The sequence below is a fragment of the Polypterus senegalus genome, chromosome 15 (genome assembly GCF_016835505.1).
Source record: "Polypterus senegalus isolate Bchr_013 chromosome 15, ASM1683550v1, whole genome shotgun sequence".
NCBI classification, from domain to species: domain Eukaryota; kingdom Metazoa; phylum Chordata; class Cladistia; order Polypteriformes; family Polypteridae; genus Polypterus; species Polypterus senegalus.
Genome location: NC_053168.1, coordinates 102,972,648 through 102,992,455, shown reverse-complemented (window position 1 = coordinate 102,992,455; position 19,808 = coordinate 102,972,648). Strand labels below are relative to the sequence as shown.

The following is a 19,808-nucleotide window of genomic DNA, read 5'->3' as shown; positions in this document are numbered from 1 at the left end:
TTAACCCAACACACAGACACTGACAACACAAGTTAAAAGCAGCAAGAAGTTATTTAATGATTTTTCTTCTTGTACAGTGCTCTTCAAGCACCCCCGCCACTGATAAACTGGCAAATAACTACAATAATAATCTCTACTTAATCACAATACTCCTCCACACCTCCCAGCAAGCTCTGTCCTCTACCTCCCAACTCCTGCTCGCTTGCTTGGTTCCCAACAGTCCTTTATATAGTCCTTGACCCAGAAGTGCTTCCAACCTTCCTCCCACATGACTTGTCAGCACGTGGAGAACTTGAGTTTTTTTCAGCCTGGAAGTACTTCGGGGCTTCCATCCCTGTGACTTGGGAGTACTTCCAGGCTATACTGGAAGCAAAAATCCCCCTATATTCCTGCATTGTCACCTGGAGGTACCCACAGTACCCAGCAGGGCTGTGAAGCTGAACTCCATATCTCATGGTGCACTGCAAGAATCTGAGGCACCGCTATGCTGCAGGGAAATTGCCATCTAGCATCCTGGGGAGCCAGGGTCCCAAAGTAGCTGCCTTACCTCGTGCTTCCACTCTTTGGGTGTGCCGGCCGTGTTGAGCTGCCAGCCGTCCATCACACTGGTCATGGTATGTAAGGAAAGAATCAATTAGAAGCACTCATGGGGGGAATCCTCTGTTTTATCTACACCTTTGGCTTTTAAATTTTATGTTAAAATGTTGTGTATTATACTGAACACAGTAATATATGTCTCAGGATTACTTTACGTTTTTAAATTGATAATAGACCTGTTTATGTTGGATAATAAAAAAGAAGCACTCATTAAGTGTTCCCATAAACTAAAAGTGATACCCTGGTTGCACAAAGCCATTGGTGTCTTCCTCTTCCTGAGACACTGATAGTCATATCCGAGGATGGACAAGGGTGAATTATTTTGCAGAGTTTATTCAAACAGTGAGGATAAAAGTGTGTAAAACTGCATACAGCCAAAATAAATGTCAATAAATAGATCTTCATTAAAATCAGTGCCATAAAACTAAATAGTGTCCTTAGGGTGAAAATAAATGAATATTGTAAAATCCACCAATAGGTATTCTGCTTGTCTGAAAATTTCTACAGAACTCCGTTAGCACAACTCACTGCATTCTCATTCTGCCACCTCCACTGATCACTCATGGCTGCCACAGTTCCAGGGCTGCCACCACCCCGGGTCACTGTAGCTCCCTCACGGTGCCTTTCCTTTATTTGGATGCCAATCTTCTTGACTGTGTGCTAAATTCCAGTAGTCTCCCTCCATTCTTGTCTGCTCTAATTTAGTGACCCAACAGACTAAAACTCATCACTTCCCATAACTTCCACGGCATACCTCAGCACTGCTGCATTTCAAATCACTCAAAAGCGGACACTTAACCAACAAATACCTTTTCAATCATCTGTATCCAACAGGGGGCGCTAGCTCCTTGAGAATGAGTTCTTTTGTAATTGCGGTGTGTTACATAACCTGAAACTATATAGATATGATATAAAAAGGTGATACCCTCCCTTAGTGATATGGCGGTAAGAAATCACATAGGAGAAATAACTTAGCTTTGTTTAATGTCGGCTTATGCTGCATAATAGACGAAGGAAGCCAATGGCAAAAATCCAGTGTGTGAGTGGGGCCCGATGTGTACAGTCTGCCATTTTTGCCGTTCCAGCTGAAGGATTTTCAGGATCGGATGATGTTATCTCCCATCATTCCATTGGCTTCAAAGGTGTGTCGTGCAATGTTCCATGGCTTTATATTCTTTCTTCACATGCAGGCCCCCACTGAAGTGAATCATGCAATTCCAAACAAGGCAAAAGAGGATACAGTTTCATGGTGAGTTTGACACACAGAAATAGTATACAACAGTCCTAAGTCTGACAGGCCGTTTCCCAGTTGTCTGTCTGTCATGTCCTATATTATAATGCTTGCCTAGCAGTTCTATATGGTGAACCCCTGTGCTAAATCCGGCTCTGTGTCAGCTGTGCATGTGAGTAGAAAAAGGCAGATTTAAAAGATATGTTTTCACTGAGTACAGTGAAATATTAAACTTATGTTTACTACACCATCCTCGTCATAAATGATCTCCATCTTATTCTCTCATTTTCTTTGTTCCCTCATTTTTTCTTTTCAACACACTAGCTCTCTTTTTATTCTTTGGGAAACCCCAGCTGCCATTAGTATATTACCCGCACATCTCCCTCATAATTAGCTCAGTCCTGGTAATCGCATTCTTTCATGTGCACACCACTTATTAGGCTCCCGGGCTGTGCTTAAAACTGTTAAAACCATTAAACAAATTAACCTCCTTAGTGTTATGTTTTTTCTCAAAAAAAACATGTGAAAAGCGTTGCATTTTTTGGCTTGGAAAATCAAATTTTTATTAAATTTCATCTTTCTACTGTAAAATGTGCAAAACACTAAAAGTACAAAGTCAGAACTGTAAAAAGTATAATGATAGAAATAATAATAATGATGATGAATAATAATAATAATAATATGAATAAATGATGATGAATAATAATAATAATAATAATAATAATAATAATATGAATGGCACACTGCACATGTGTAAGTGACGCGCGCCTTCACTTTTGGATTTACCAGAATCATTTTCAGTTTCACTGACTGTTTCAATTTCACTATCTGAAGACAGAGAATCACTGCTGATGAGAGGCATTTCTTATGAGACGGCGTTACACCGTTGCCCGGGTAGTGATTGGGCCTGATGCCAACGCAAGACACGCCTATACCGTTGCCCGAGTAACGATCAGCACTAACGCTGTTGCCACTTTCCCAGCACGAATAAACCTTGGGTCTTATGCAAAACACATCTATACCGTTGCCCCAGTGACACTTGGGACTTACACTTTTAGCACTCTTTTTACAGCCCAAGATACATGCTGGGGTCTATTGCTAAGGAGGTTAAGTCGATAAAGCACTGCTGCATGACTCACCACACTGATTTGACGACATGCATATTACTAGTGGATTACAGTATAATCCACTACATATCCATAACACTTTCATTTGTATTGAATGAGTATGAATTATGGAATTGCAACATAACATTTAGAATGCATGTGCTCTCTCTGCTTTTTCTTGCCACTATAAATGTAACGTTCGTTCTTATCCAAATATGTATCTTACCTATGTGTGTGTAAAGAATGCTGATGAGATATGAAACATGACCAGTAGTCAATGTACTTGCTGCCAGATGAATAGTGAATAAGCTACTCTTTTGGGTTCCTGTATTTGTAAATCTGACTCTGAAGGAGTCAGTGCCACAACCAGCCATGAACCTCACCGCACGTCACTGCTAATATAACATCAAGAGACAGACCCAGACCAGATGTTGTGGGACTCTGATTTAAAGGAAGTGGATAGGAAAACAAAACACAAAAAACCCCATCCAGCGAAAGACCTTCATTTATTGAAGAAGGGATAAAACACACTCAGACTTGTTGCAGAGTCTTCAGCTAGAGTGTCCTTAGAGTGGTAGGTGATAGTCTGTAGTTGTCAGTATCTCAAACAAAGATCAAGAACTTTCACTCTAGCAGCAGGCTACTGTATCTGTTGTTAGTCTAAGTAATAACTGTGGTGATCATTTCCACAAGCTTTTACTAGCATGTTCTTTCAATCTTCCATGAGTGTCCAAGTATTGCCCTTTCGCACAAGATGACTCTTCTAATTATTTATCAAAACTAAACAACTACACTTTGCATCAGACTGAACACAAGAATTCACTTCCCCTTGTAGAGTACTAGACCACCATTTTCTAACAAATCTCAGCTTACTAAATTAAACAGATTAAACTACTTACAAAGATATCTGACTGTCAAACGTTTATTTTCCTTCTCTTTCACTTGGGTTTTTGGTCATTTCCAAAATTACTTGAAAAAACTTGTTAAACCCAAAGTGTTGCAGTTCATCACTTCTGTGTTAACTTAGAAATCATATTTTTACACATGAAGATCTATCAACCTAAATTTCAGTGGTAATAGAAAGGTATAACTTGCATTTTACTGCAGTGTTTAGCATGGCTGACCATTTCAACGTTCATCTCAAATTCCTGTTTGTTTTTTTTTTTTGAAAATCTGGTAAGAAAGCTGTGCACAACCTCCAAAAATATTTTCCTTTGGTCTTCTGCTTTTCTCTATGTACTGTTGGCGGTGTGTGTGAATGTATCCCTCCTCTGGGCTGGCAAGGGTTGCTCCCTTCTGGAATAGGCCCCATTTTATTAGAGTGCCTCACCCCATGCCCGCTATAAAGAATGCTGTACTTCATTTTGGTGTATCTGTTAGCATCAAAATATTTAAAGTACAAATTCAAACCAAATATTAACAAATGAATTTTTTAGTAGGACATGAAGAAAATATAAAAATATCTAAAGTAAGCAATCAGGAAATATTTGTGCAGTATGAAAGCGAATTTCCTAAAATACTATTTTGAATGAATTCCTCACACAGTTGGCAGCCTTGAACAACTTTTATTATAGCCTCACCATCACCAACCAATCTAATACAAAGCTGAGTGTCAATGAACTATGAAAAAGAAATCAAAAACCAGTCTACCAAAAAATCACACTGCATCTTTATTTATTGTAAAATACACTCTACCAAAAAATGGATAATTCAACATCAAGTGACTCTTGAACTCTTCAACAGCTTATGTCAGCCTGTTATATAGTACTCCACTTTAACCTTTTCCTTGTGCCATGTAAAACAAGATATTGATCTGCTCTCCTCTTCGCAGTGAAGAGTTTTCTGTGTCATCTGAACAAAATGGCACCAGTATGGTGCCGAGTACATTGTGCAGTTTCTGGCAGAATATACTAGGGCAAATCGATGGCCTAACCAGGAGAATGTAGCTTTAGAAAACGGATGGTGCAGAGGTGAACTGATTCAGAAAAGGCCAAGTGATTTTAAGGCGGCCTGAAATGAAGCATGCTGTGCAGCAATGCTGTATCCGGTGACCTTGAAGCTGCATTTGGTTGTCTTAATTAATTAATGGATGGCTTCCTCTCAATTAGTAATAAAGTAAATATTACAAGGTTCCTAAACCTTGCAGATTACCTGAAAATCCAACTGAAAATTGCGTTGCCATATTTGAATCACTTTCATAAATTCCAACATGCTAGCACTGCGGTTACTTGCAGTACATCATTTGCTAAGTCTGATACTCTAATATTAAAGGCTTTGAAAAGAATCTTTGTGAAAGGGCTGAACTTGAATGGAACAGCAGAAAATAATGAGTGTATAATTTCCTCTCATTTGCATGTAGATAATTACTTAACATATCTATTGACTGTCAACTAGTATTAACTTGCATTAAAAATTTTGATTTTGTTTTCTACCTTTCCTTGAGGTTGGCGTGGTGACAAAGCAGTTGGCACTGCTGCCTTACAGATCCAGTATGTACTCTGGGTATAAAGTTGGCATGTTCTTTATGTGCCCTCTTGAGTCTTACTGCAGGTGTTTTGGCATTCCTGACACGTGAATGAATCAGACCTTTGTGAGCGGGTGGGTGTGTGTAAGTAGGCCTTATGAAGGAATAGCACTCCATCCGGGGTTGATTCTTCCATGAGCTCAATTTCAATTAAGCCTGTTGGAAAATTTTGTGTTCTCGTATCATTCAGTGATTTACATGAATATTAAAGGTGCTATAATCATTGAACAACTAATTGATCAATATAGATGATCTTGTTTGTGCACTCCATTCTTTGATTTAGTTTTTGGAAATTAAGTTTTGACAAATCTTCACAAACCTACAGTATTTATTGTTACTAGTGATAAGTGAACCCCACTGAGTAGCCTTTGCCTGTGAGATTGGAAATATTGCGGAAATGTTTGGAACTTTGCATTAAAGTTAGTGGAGAAGGAGCAACTGACTCACTGGGACAAGGGAGACTCTCATGTAAGGATGCTGTTCATCGACTTCAGTTCAGCATTCAAGACTATGAGGACTGTGCATTAAGCTGAGCAGCCTGGGCCTCAGCACCCACCTTGTAAACTGGACTTTAGACTTCCTGATGGAAAGGCCTCATTCAGTCAGTCCACATCGGCACCAATACCTCCAAAACGTTCACACTGAAAACAGGAACACCACAGGGATGCATCCTTAGCCCTTTGCTATTTACACTGCTGACACATGACTGCTGTGGCAGTAGGGGGCGCTAGTGCTCCCTTGAACCCTCAGGTACAACTCCAGACACCAGGTAAAAGTCCAAGACTCTTTATTTTCGTCTAACAACAATGTGCACAAAGCACCCTCCACACTACTCCTACTAATCACTAAATAAACACAATCTCTCTAACAATACTCTCCTCCTCGCCCAGACACTTTGCTCCTCTCCCACCCAGCACAGCTCAGTGTCTGGACTGAGGCATCGTCCTTTTATAGCCCCTGACCTGGAGGTGTTCCTGTCCCAGCAGTCCACAGTTCCTTATTCCTTCCGGGTCAGGGCAATCAATCCACCACTTCAACCCGGGAGCACAACATTTCTTCCCGTCACGTGATCGTGACGTACTCCCGGGTCATACGGCATCACAGAGCCCATAAGCCCCCCCACAGCGAGTCCTGGTGGTCCCCAAGGTATCCAGCTGGGCTGTGTATAAACACTACAAAGTCCATGAGGCTCTGCTTGACTTGATCCTGCTGTCGGGAGAGCTCCTCCTGGTGGCCTGGGGGTGGGGACCGGCATGGGAAGCCGGCAGTCCTCCACACTGCTCAGCAGAGTTCAATTCAAACCAGATCTTTAAGTTTGAAGATGACTTCATGGTGGTGGGTCTAATTAAGTACGGTGATATCTCAGCATATGCAGAGGAGGTGGCAAGAGTGGCTGCCTGTTGTAAGTGCAACAATGTCTCTCTTAATTTTGAAAAGACAAAAGAGATAATTTCTCTATTGTATTTATTACCTATTGTCTATTAATTGTATTGCTTCTATTACAACTTGCACGGTTTTGTATGTTGCTGTATGTTACATCGTGGCTCATGGAGACATGTTGTCTCATCTCACTATATATGTGTACACAGTTGCTGATGAAAATAAAGTAACCTTGACCTTGACTAGTTTTGGGTTTATTATAATGGTGCACTGGACTTTTGAGTGCACCCAAGGACTAGGAAAGCATCAGCTAACCCCTACACCATTATGTCTCAATAAACAAAAGGGGCAGAAGGAAGGATAACCATAAATGAAATAGAAGAAATGACCACAAACTGGCAATAAATAAACTCATATATCATTGCGCTCACAGAGTTACAGTCTTCGGGCAGCACATTGGCCATGCCACAAAGCAGTGTTGTGGGTGTGACTACTTCCATTGTTTGAAGGAGCAGATCAGAGTACAGCTGGAATATCTTTTTTTGTTTCTGATCCATCCGTGCAGGTGCTTTGCATTTTTTTCCTTGCATCAAGAAGATATAATCTCCTTGTGAACAGCAGTAAATCTTTTGTTATTATAATTATTTCACAGGGTCTCATGTGATTTCTGACTTGGAGAGATAAAAGGTCTTTAAGACTTGTTTTGACTTATAGCTATAGCACATGGCTACTTACGGAGTGGAGCAGCAGGGAGTGAATGTACACAAAGGCATTAGTGTTATATATTCAGTGGCAGTGCTAATAATATTCTCATTATTATCAGTTAATCTACCACTCAACTGAAAATACTATGAGTTTTTATTTTTTGTTTGTTTTTTTTATTGTTATGCATGCAGGGCACAAATTTGGGTGAAGTACAAATCAGGTAGTGACATCACGTGCACATGAATGAGATCAGGCAGCAATGTAAAGTGAGTTGGAGTTCACTTACAGTAAAGGTTCTGTGCAGGGTTGATGTCACACTGGCTTCTCAAAGCATCATGGGTTGATGAGGGAAAAATATGTTCATCTAAGCCTGCTGCATGGTGAATTTCCAGTAGTATATTTCACGAACAGTGTCACCACTAAACACAGCACATTCACTGCAAAAATGCTTTGGCAAATTTCCCTGATCAATACTGATTGATAAACTGATCAAAGGCACTACATAACAACAGATTCATTGAATGGATAATACAAATTCATTAACATTCATTTCAGTCTTGTAATCACCTTTTGAAACTGGACGGTTAAAGGTAGCATGATACAGTGGCACCATGGTTACTCCTGGTTTTGACGCCTAGTCCATTATTGCTCTCCTAGGTTTTTCCTTCCTATTTTCCCATTTCGCCCATGCATCACAAAAACTTGCTAACTTGAGAAAAGGGTCCTGAGTATTTTGAGACTGTCCTGCAATGGAATGGAATCCAAATTTTCTCAGGTAAGTGCCACGATCCTGAACTGAATTAAATGGCAGGATCCAAGTTATAGGCTATCTAATGCGATTTACTGTTAGGAGTTAAGAGTAGTCCTATATGAAAACCAACTGAATAATTAACAGACCCTCCACCACCTGTATAGATAGGTGAGAAAACAGATGGACGATCGAGTAATTAACTAAATTACTGACATAGGACATGGTACAAAACAATGGCAGTTCAGCTATCCTGACCGCACATTTTCTGTCACCTCTGTGATCCATCCCCAGAATAACTTTGCCCTATTGCTGCTTTCTTCACTTTTTAAGTGGTGTAAAATCAAGAGGCCTTCATCCTAATTTACTGCTTCTCGGGAGAGACAGCAGAGCACTTGTCATTCCGCACCTGGTACAATAAATTGAAGCAACCAGCAGCCCACCTCCTCCCTGCCATTAAACACTTGTTGGCTTGCCAAATGTTTACAAGGAAACTATAAGAGACACAGTCCAATTAATTTCTAAGCACTCTGAGGAGCATGCCATTGAGGATTATAAATTTTTAAAGTCTTGCAGAGAAAGCACATTTAAGTAAAAGGCAAAAAGCAAAAGTCATTCCCGTTCCCAGGTACCACTGTGTCCAAATGACTTGGCTACAAAGCTCTCCTCATGAATAATGAAAGTCCAATAAGCACACCTGTCTATTGTCTCTCGGAGTCGTCGGCAGCAGGGCCCGTGACTTCTCCGCGATTTTCTGCAGGAAGAACAACAGAGAAGAAAATTGTGTGAGGACGGGAGAGCAGGATGACAGGATGGGCTGTTCATGCTCAGCACAGCACAAAATAGGTAGCAGCAAGGGTTGGGGGGGTGTTCATGTGCAAATTAGTTGTAACTGGGCAAAGCACTTTATGTTGTGGGTGTGTGTCTGAATCTCAAAGGAAGACACTGTACATTTTGACTTGTCCTTGTGTATATGCATGCATGTGGGGTAGTCACATTAAAGGCAATGAGTTGCATTTGTGCCAATTATACAGCTACTACATATTGTACATATGGGAAGAACAGAACGTATTATTGTCTAAGTGTTTGGGAATTTACCACTGAAACATGCATAAGTGTGTTTCAGTCAGTCAAATATGGCAGCAGTAATTGATTTGTTTTGGTTGGAGTTGTATCTTTCTACCTTGATAGAATACCATAGACATTTTCACATATCTTTTGTTTGTTTGCAGTTATGTTTGGGTGTCACATAGAACTCCTTGAACTGAAAGGGATGGCGTCTGTACAGATCCCTTGCACTGGGCCTTTGGGGACTATCAGTGAAGAATGAACATTCGTACACCACTGTAGACATATATAGATTAGAAAATACATTTCAATCAGTACTTGTAGCATATAGCTACACCTAGTGGCACACAGGGATTGTGTTTCTGTTAATTTTGTAAGCAGACCTCATTTTTGTGTATGTTTTAGTGTGTGTGTGTGTGTGAGTGGGTGCACTTTTGTCAGTATCTAAATGCACAAGCCCCTTGGCTCTCGTCCTTATTCGTTCATGTCTGTGATTATTTTTTGGCATGCACAGTGTCCAAAAATCTGACAGGGTTGGGGACAGATATTAGTGAAGGATCATGTGCCAAGCTGCTGGTACAGAAGCAGAGACGTCACCAACACCTGTAAGTGTGTGTTAACTCTTTCAAATCTTTGCCTGTGTAGCCACAATATGCATAATAGTTTTTAATCAACAGCAATTAATCAGTGTCTAGAAGGCTTAAATTGTATTCTTTATTATCAGTCGAGCTGTAGCAGCACAGAATACTGTGGAAAAAGAGCTATTGACTTCTTCAAGCATGCTTCCATTATTAAACACTTCGGCCAAAATGTTTATTTTTTTACAATAAGTTCTACAAGAAAAAAAGAAAAAAATTCTCACCTTCTGTACATCTCCATATCTCTGGACAGATTCAGAGAACTCATTTTTTATCCTGGTCAGTCGCAAATGATCTTGCTGTGAAGACAAAAAGGAAGGTGATCATTAGCTTTGATTTCTTTTTTTCTGAAGAAATAATTAATACAACTCTTACTGAGAAAGCTCACTGTTTTTCCCACATGACTTACAAATTGTAAAAATATGAACACATTGTTATTTGTACAATTATTGCTGAGATGGACTGGCACCCAGTCCAGGGTTAGTTCCTGACTTGTGCCCAGTCGTGTTTGAATAGGCTGCAGCCCCCCGTACCCTGATCTAGAATAAGCAGGTTTAATGGTGGATGGATGGAAGGTTTTATAGTTAATTATTCCACTTCTTACAGATTCTCAGCCATACATACTGTATATGATGATCAGTCTTTTATTTCCGGGTGTTTTTGTTCATTTGCTCATTGATGTATGCAAATTATGTCGATTTTATGAATTTTTGAATTTTTTAAGGTGACTCTTGAATGTTCCTAAGAATTGCTTCAAACTGATACTAAAGGAGCATCCTTCAAATAGTATCATTATGACACGAGAAGCTAACTCCCAATTACTCAGCATACAAAGAGGTTCAAATAGCTTAGAGAGCACTGAAATATTTACACAAGAAGAATGAATGAATGAAGGAAAGCACAAGATGTGAATGAATTGGTGCACAGTAAAGCTGGTGGTGACTTGAAGGGCTGGAGCTTGATGGTTTATATATCTAACAACATCAAATCTTCTTAAATAATTTGTGATGGAACAGGGCTACCCTCTCTGAAAACAAGTGCCCCTTCATCTAATTTAGCTATTTTACATATTACAAGACTGCTAATTTACTAAGGTGTCTGTTTTCACTTTACACTAGTAGTATAAAATAACTGACATTTGTCAAAACTAACCTATTACACATCTTCCTGTGAATACCTCTTTTACCCACTGGAAGACACTAAAAGAGTGTTGACAGGAAAACCATCTACCTGACAAACCTGCTTTAATCAGTTTCATTTAACAGATAAAATTGTGATATTCTGTTAGGGAAATTGATGGTTTTTAAAAGTAGAACATTACAATCAGCACTCTAGATCCGTCTTATCCAACCAATACATGATACCTACAACTTTCATGTGGGAGAGAAATATCAAAAGCTTGATGTAACAAGAAATGTTTTTTGCCTAAGCTATAAAAAGGGCAATTTAATGAAAGGGAGCAAAAGACAAGATTTAATGGTATTTCAAGTAAATTTGGAACCAAAAACCAATTCTGTCTTTTTATCAAAGACATTGATCAGAATCCTAAAACATATTCAAAAAAACAAAGCACAAAAAAAATGAATCAAACAGTAAACAACCGGAGCATGCTAAAGGTGTTTTTACATTCAGTCTCAGGTAATCAGGATGATGAGTATGGTGTTGAGTTTTTAACCAATGCTATGGTGATGTCATGTGGCACACACTCCAGCTACCTTTTCATAGAGTTATATAGCAACATAGCAAATATACTTGGGAAATGGCTGGGCTCAGCATAGACAATAATGGTGTCACGAAAACACTCCAGAAGTGGAATAAAAAAAAATGCATTCTATGAAAACACTAAATAAATACAAGACCAGCTATGAATAGTGCGTGAAATGTCATAAACAAATTAAAAAGGATTTGGATCATAACAAGTTGGTCTCATTTTAAGATCAAGAATTTACAGTTCTATCTTCTTGTCTGACTTGTAAATATTTTGGATAAAAACAGCACAATTCCCACAATCCACAAATGATAAAGAATTACCACAAGCTGTGGGTAGTGAGTAGAAAATCCCAAGTACAAACTTAAGAACATAAGAAATTTGACAAAGGAGACTAGACCTTCCAGTCCACCACACTCACTTCTTTAGCTAAAAGCTATGCTGTTGTATTCAGATTCTTCCTAAATGTTGTCAAGGTTTCTTCTTCAATTATGTGTCTCCAGATGCCCACGTCTTTGCAGAAAGAAGTACTTCTTGGCTTCATTCCTAAATGCACTTCTCCTTAATTTCCACTGGTGTCCTCCAGTATGTGATTCATTGTAAAGATACAATAATTATGCTGAATCTACTTTAGAATTTTGAAGGTCTGTATTAGATCCCTAAGCAGTCTTCTCTACTTGAGACTTTAATTCTCTGGATATTTTTAGTAGGAGTTTTCTTTTAGTTCTGAGATGCACTTGGTTGCTCTCCTCTGCACAGCCTCAAGTGTTGCTGTATCTTTCTTGTAACGTTTTGACTTGAACTGCACACAATACTCCAGATGTGGTCTCATTAGTGCATTATTATTATTATGTATCTTTTGTATGTGTACATGTGGCTGAGGTCCAGCGTGAGATAGTTGTGGTCATTCGCCATGAAATAGTGATAAGCTCACAAGTCAGTTAGACTTTAAAGCAGAACCACTACTTACTTACCTGGATAGACAAGAGAGAACTGGGGAGGTACGAACATGTAATTAGGTTGCATGACCCATTGGGAGAAGAACATTGTCTTTCACCTGGCCTGGGGGCCTTTGGCAAATCACCCAGGAGTAGCTGGAAAAAGATCCTAGGGATACGGTGGCATAGATAGCTCCACATTTTGCAATCAAGAAAAGTGGAGTAATAATAAAAATGATGATTCAACAAGTGTTGCCTTCTCCACAAGGAGTATAGCCAGCTTTGTGTTAGAAATGCCCTAATGAACAGAATGCATGGTGTCCACAACTTACAATTATTCATGTTTGATGTATTTCTCCTAACGGGAGAACAACTGATTTCATCTTTGAAGTATGATGTAATTTTTTGGTTCAACTTCTCTGATTTTTATCAATTCTAAAATTTGCATGTTGTGTCAGTGTGATGGATATACTGGCGCACATAACCTAAACTTGGATTACAGTGATTGCTATTTAAATAGCAGCAGTGCACCTCCCACAAGACACTGTGTGCTGTACATGTACACCCAGTTTTATATCTCATCACTTTCATATCACTGGAGGATTTATGTAAAGAAGGCTAGATAAGACTGCAAGACATTTTTTAATATGTGACAGGGAGAGCTCCTGCTGATTGTATTGTATGGGTGCCTCAACCCTATGATCAGTAATATTTTCAGCATTTCCATATTTTAATATTTATGTTGGGCATTCTCTGCCTTTTTACAGACAGATCCATGTTCATGATGTTAAAAGAAAATCCTTAAAAAGTAATTTGATATCCAAGGCTTTGTAGCAAAGTACAAAGTCACGGCCAAACAGATTTCTAGAGAGGTGCACTGGCAGGAGATCGAAAATGGCACATCCCTTTAAAAATAAGTAGCTAAGGAAAAAGTATGTGTAGAACGCAAGCCTACACTGGTCAGCAACCCCAATGGCTGTCTTTTGAGCCCTGGGGTGACACACTAAGTCATTTAAGAAAATTATTTTAATTTTTAAGGAAAGAGCTGCAACCTAGCAATGAAAATGGCTTATTTGATTAGCTTTTTAAGTCATTCAGTAAGGGAAAACTAAATGAATGGGCCCTCAGAAAGGAAAAGGTCAAGGTTTTGAAATAAATGAATGGCAGAGTTTAATTTAAATAGCCTGAAAAGTAAAGGTGACAGTCACTTACAATGAGATACTATATGCCCAGAGGTACAGGTCCTCTTACCCCGGTGAGCTCCCCCAGCATCAACTCATACAGCTCTCTCAGTTAAATCCAACGTGCACCCTAATGACATTTAGACCAACTCCCTTGTGAATGCCTGGAATAATTAGAAATGAGGTAAATCATTGACAGACAGGTTAAAGTTACAAATTAATAAACATCTTGCTACTGTCAGGAAGCTAATCTTTTTTCTGTCGAAGAAAGCGTTTGTTCAAATTAGGAGCCATGCCAGAGACATAGTGCTAAGAGGCAGGTCGCAGAGAAAACCACGAATCCAATCAACAAATTAGGCTTCATTTGCACCGTGCAAAGAGCAAAAATGAGAGAAAAACACACAGACTTGACAATAGAGGCAAGAACTGTGCAAAATATCTTTTGGAAATCAGGAGATCCTATTAGTTCTCCACTGTAGACTGAACACTTAAATCTTATTCAGGTAGTATAGTATTCAGCATAAATTAGCTAAATGTAGAATTTTATCAGTTTCTATATGAATATCATATCTACACGGAAAACATGATACACAAAAATACAATCAGGAAACAAAAACAATGGCACTTTCTAATTCTCATCATTATCACAATTACCTTACTGTATATCCTCACGTATAAGTCGGATCTTGAAACCCGAAAAATAGATCATAAAATCAGACCCTGACTTATATGCCCGCTCAAAAATGCGACACTTGAATTTTTTTTTCATCTTCTTGCCTCCTCCAATCTCGCATCAGTTTCTCAGACACATTGAATTTTGTTGCAGCAGCGCAGTTACCAATTTCCTTTACTACTTCAATGGCATTTAATTTAAAACCAGCTTCATATTTTCTTCTGATTAAACGATCCATCGTAGATAAGGGATGCTCTTACGATAAAGGTGTGTGAGGGTGTGGGATACAAAAAACACAAAACAGTGCAAAATTGCTTTAGAATAGCTTGGGTATTGCTGTGTGGTCACATAGGCACAATACAAAGAAAAAAAAGGCAGTATGCTCCGTGGTTACTCTCTCAGGTGGGCGTTAGCATATCATAATCTCTTGGACCAATAGTGTGAGTTTTCTGCATTCAACTTATACGACCAACATTATAAAATACTGGAAATTATATGGTAAAATCAAGCCCCGACTTATCCATGGGAGAACTTAAACGTGATTATATACGGTATTTGTAGCTCATAGTCTTCACAGAATTGTCAAACAACTGAAGACCAGTTGGCCAACCATGTTCAACAATTTTATCTGCTATAGTTCATAACCTAAAGATTCACCTCTTCACAGTTTAAAATAATGCTATATAAAGAGTAAAACTACTGTAAGTGGTAGACATAAGAGCCACAATTATGGTCACGGGTGTGGCGGAAGAACTGCCCATAAGAGCTCAGCAGATCCTAACATCCCAACAGGGCTCCCTATGGGAGTCCGAGGCACTGCTGCCATCTAGCATCCCGGAGGAAGTAATGCACTGGCCATGCTTGCTCCCCCGGTCCTTCCAGTGTGGAGGTGTCCCGGCCACACACAACACAAGTTAAAGGGGTAAACCATAAAGAAGGTATCCTGAAAATGAAACCAGAGTCAAAAATCTTAAATAATCTAAAGAAAACTAACTCATTGTTTTCATGCCTATGAATTTATATCTAGCAGTTGTTATGTCTTTCAAGTGACAGATCGGGTTACAACACAATCATGCAGCATAGCATAAATGCAAAATAACTTTAAAAATATAATTTTAAAAGCCAAATCTTTTAAGTTAATATTAATAGTATATTTTTCTTAGCTTTGTTTAATTCGAATAGAATGTAGGTTTCACATAGATAATGGAAGATTCTGTTTACCCCACTATAAGCTAACAATTTAATAGAATGTTCTTAATGTCCTTCTGTATTTAGACAATAAAATGACCTCAGACTGAAGTAACACAGCTAAAGAGAGAGAAAGGTATTACAGCATATAGTTTTCTGACCATTATATATATGTACTGTATGTACAGTATGTCAAAAAATCTGTCCTAGTGTATGTGATAACAGATAAAAATGCAACCTAGATAGTTAAGCCTTAAACAGAACATTACAGACAAGAGCTTTTGTCTTTTTTTGTGTGTGTGTGTATTATCAACCTGCTACTCTATTTTTTGTGTGCTTTGAACTGTTAATTTTGAATTTCACTTCAAGACATTTGGACTGCAGAGTTTTTTTTGGTACAACAAGTCATACTACTTTTCTGATAGCTGCATTTTGAACTACTCTGAACTATTTGAAAACCCTCAACAAAAGCAGCTACAATTATCATTTTTAAAAAAGACACATAAAATAATATAAACAACAAAATCAAATTCTTGACAAAATAAATTAAAGAGATCAAATAAAATATGTATATAAATGACAAAACAACCCAAAACAAATACAAATAGACCACAATCATTAACAATCTTCCTTAAATCCTTTTAAAGTTTCAATCCTTCCCTTCCCTGCCAGATGGGATGCTGCCACCCAAACATCAAGCCTAACCCAGCCTGTGAAGAACTGTCTGCCGGCTGCTACACCACTTTCTTTCAAACCCAGCAATGGGCACTGAAAGACTTACTGTATAACATCATAACATGTTTCTGAAATTTGATTTCTAGAACTCTCTGCAGTATTGATTTTCAGACTTGCAGTGTTTCAAAAGGTTAGTTAGGGGATTCCAAACCACCAGAATCCTCAGTATTTGGCTGAAAGACCAAAGTGAGGTATTGATTCCAAGATGTTTTAAATTTGCTTGAATCTTTTCAGAAACTGAATATTTGCTTATTATGGTTTGGAATTGTGGAAAGTAGTTTTTGTTTAAACTTTGAGACTTTTTTATTATTATGTTCTAAATTTTAATGCACCATCATTTTGGTGTTTTATTGGGCTCCAACATTTTGTTGAATCACTGCTATTGTGAGGTAACCCATTGCTCAGGATGGCAATTCTGAAAGTTGTGCATAAAATAAAGGGTGGTATCATGTAAAGCATGTTCTCCAAGAAAGTCGATACTAAGCAAAATACTTAGTGAGTGTTGTTTGTGTAAAAAAAAGATTAGGGGAAAGACAAAGTTCTTACTAGGGTTAAAGCTGTAGTGCACAGTTGACAATCTTTTTAATTAAATCTTTTCTCCTGTTTAAACAATTATAATTTACCTTTATTTATCTAAATTCCAGCTCTCACCTATGGTCATTATCTTTGAGTAGTGTCTGAAAGATCTAGATTGTGGATACAAGCAGCAGAAATGAGCTTCCTTTGCAGGGAGTCTGGGGTCTGCCTTAGAGAGAGGGCAAGGAGTGCAGTGTCACACACGTGTGAGTATTAGGACGTTGTATGGAACAAGTGAAGGTAATTTTACGCCAGACCAGGGTGTGGCAGAGTGCACTAAACCTTCTCCTGTTATGTCTGTAGACCAGCCATAGGAAAACCTGTCTCTTCTAGTTCCGGCGCTGAGGCTAACATTACTACCGGTTCTGGCACCCAGGCTTACGTCACTTCCGGTGCCTATGATGACTTCAGAAGAAGGTCACTTCCGGTTCCCCGACGTCATTACATCTTGCCAGTTAAAATCGCCATCTTTTCAAACCTCAAGCAGTTCATGTCTGAACTCCAACAGAGACTGCAAAAACAAACCCATTGCAGCCAGGGATACTATTCGGGTGGCTGCCCCAAACCTTTTTAAGTATATCGAGTCTGATCCTTTCACAGCAGACATTAAGTAGGAGCTCAAAGGAAAGCTGCTACTCCTTTACATTGAAAGGAGCCAAATGTGCCCAAGTTATGCCCAATTATATCACTCAGCTGGCCTGGGAGAACCTCAGTATGGCGGACGTGGCAGAAAAAAAGGATGTCTGGGCAGCTTTGCTCAGACTGCTGCCCCCAGCACCCGGACCCATATAAGCATCAGAAAAGGGATGGATTCTCCTGGTCAACTGATAGGTAATTTTTCATTGCCATTTTTTCACCCATGGCATAACACCATCCCTGTTCAAAACGCTGTTCATGTTCACTCACACTGTTCATTATAACAAACAAGACCAAGCACCTCTCCACAGTTTCTCGACATACGGTTCTTCATTAAAAATTCAGAAGAATACACACAGTTACATCTTCTATCCTGCAGTCCTTTTCATCTCAAGCATACTAAAAGCTCCATTCTTTCTTCCTACTTTCTCATGCTCCACTGCCTCTGTAGTTATGAATTGACTTTCATAATAAAGCCTTCAGGATGCAAATCTAGCTCATTAACTGAAGCTATCTCTGTCATCCACTTACTGACACAGCCAGAAGCAGAGTTCATAATATTTACTCCAACTGCAGGATCAGAAAACAGATCAAATGAAAACCATACCTTACAAAATATGTTCAATATAATCTCTTTTTTTTACAGCCCACTGTTAATCTGTTGGTGTCAGCTCTTAAACTTTCATATACTTTTTAGCCAAAGCAGAGCTGCCATTCCCACCAATTCTGCATCATCAATATGTGTAGCTCCAACAATATAGTCCTTATTGCTCTATTTCTATCTATTAATCAATCAATGATTATTTTATTTAGCGCTTTTATAAAGCATGTAACCCTAAGGCAACTTATAAAGCAAACATAAGAACAAATTAAAATAAGGAGGTCAAGTACCATGCCAATCAAAACACATGCTGAATTACAACAGGAGTGTCTTCATAAGTATGTGGAGCAGACTGATAGTATGAGATGGCATTATGCCCATGTCAGGATCAGTAGACTTGGCACAGAACACTCAGTGCATCCATCCATTTTTGATTCTATAAACCTATTATAGAGTCAAGTGATTTCAAATTAAACACTGAATAAATTGTAGAAATTTTCTGGTCATTTTGAGTAAAGTACAGAAAATGCTGCAATTTTCTGGGTAACCCTATCACATGATGGAATCTTATACAGGAATCCAGTGTAGTTAAGCCAGTGGAGGGGTGATGTGTTGTATTAAAACATTCTTAGCAAGATGTTGTAATTTCTTGGCAGGCTTTTAAAAAATCAGTTGTAATAATCCAGTTGAAATGTGACAATACTGAGGTTACATAAAATATTTAGAACCCTTCACTTTATGCTCACTTTATTGTACTGTAGATTTAATTTTTAAATTGATGTTTGCCATTTTTGCCTATCAATCTACACTCAATAACCCATTATACCAAAGTGAAAACATGTTTTTAGAAAGGTTTGCCAAAATATTAAAAATCAAAAACTGAAATTTCTTATTTATATAAGTTTTCATAACCTTAATTCAGTACTTTGTTGAGTAAGTGTGACGGTGCTTTTTGGCTCCACACTACCGGATCCGACTGGGAGCCTCTTGAGTCCAACATCATTGATAGTCATGACCGGATGAGCTTGGCAAATGTGGATACTCACACAAGGCAAAGGGAATGTACAAAAGTGCTCTAGTGCTTTTATTAAAAACCATCAAATTCAAATCAACAGTGTTCAAAACAATGCAGTGTATCAAAAAAGTTCAATAAATAAATAATCTAATAAATGAAGTAAAAGTGAAGATTAAAAGCAATCAAATAAATAAATTAAATTAAAAGCAAGGTTAAAACTCCCAGGCAGAAGTTAATTCTTTAAAATGAAATCTCTTATTCCTATAGTTTAATGGGTGCAAGGTCCCTGCCACTGCATGGCTGCTACAGGGTTTCCCCAACTGAACCCAAGGCCCAGGTCCCAAAAGGCCATAGCGCTCACTCCAGTGCTCTCAGTTTGAGCCTCGTTGAGTCCCACTGCCTTCTTGAACTTCTGCGGAGAATTGCCTGCACCACCTGGTCACTCCAGCTCCCTAAATCACTCAGCTGGAATGATCCTTTACAGCAGCCCCCTGGGCACTGGCCACAAACTCCCTTGAGGGGCTCTCCTCACAGCTGCCTGCCTCCGCTCTTGCTCATTT

At 38.8% G+C, this 19,808-nt stretch overlaps 1 protein-coding gene across 1 annotated transcript in view; it reads right to left on the bottom strand.

Annotated features, from left to right (window-relative positions):
• Positions 1-19,808, bottom strand: part of tsnare1 (T-SNARE Domain Containing 1) — a 935,796-nt gene that overhangs the window by 541,674 nt on the left and 374,314 nt on the right. Inside the window, exons 6-7 of the mRNA XM_039737258.1 lie at positions 10,222-10,296; positions 8,989-9,045 (exon numbers count right to left, since the gene is read on the bottom strand). Coding sequence (XP_039593192.1) covers positions 8,989-9,045; positions 10,222-10,296 — 132 coding nt within the window. The remainder of the gene's footprint in view (positions 1-8,988; positions 9,046-10,221; positions 10,297-19,808) is intronic.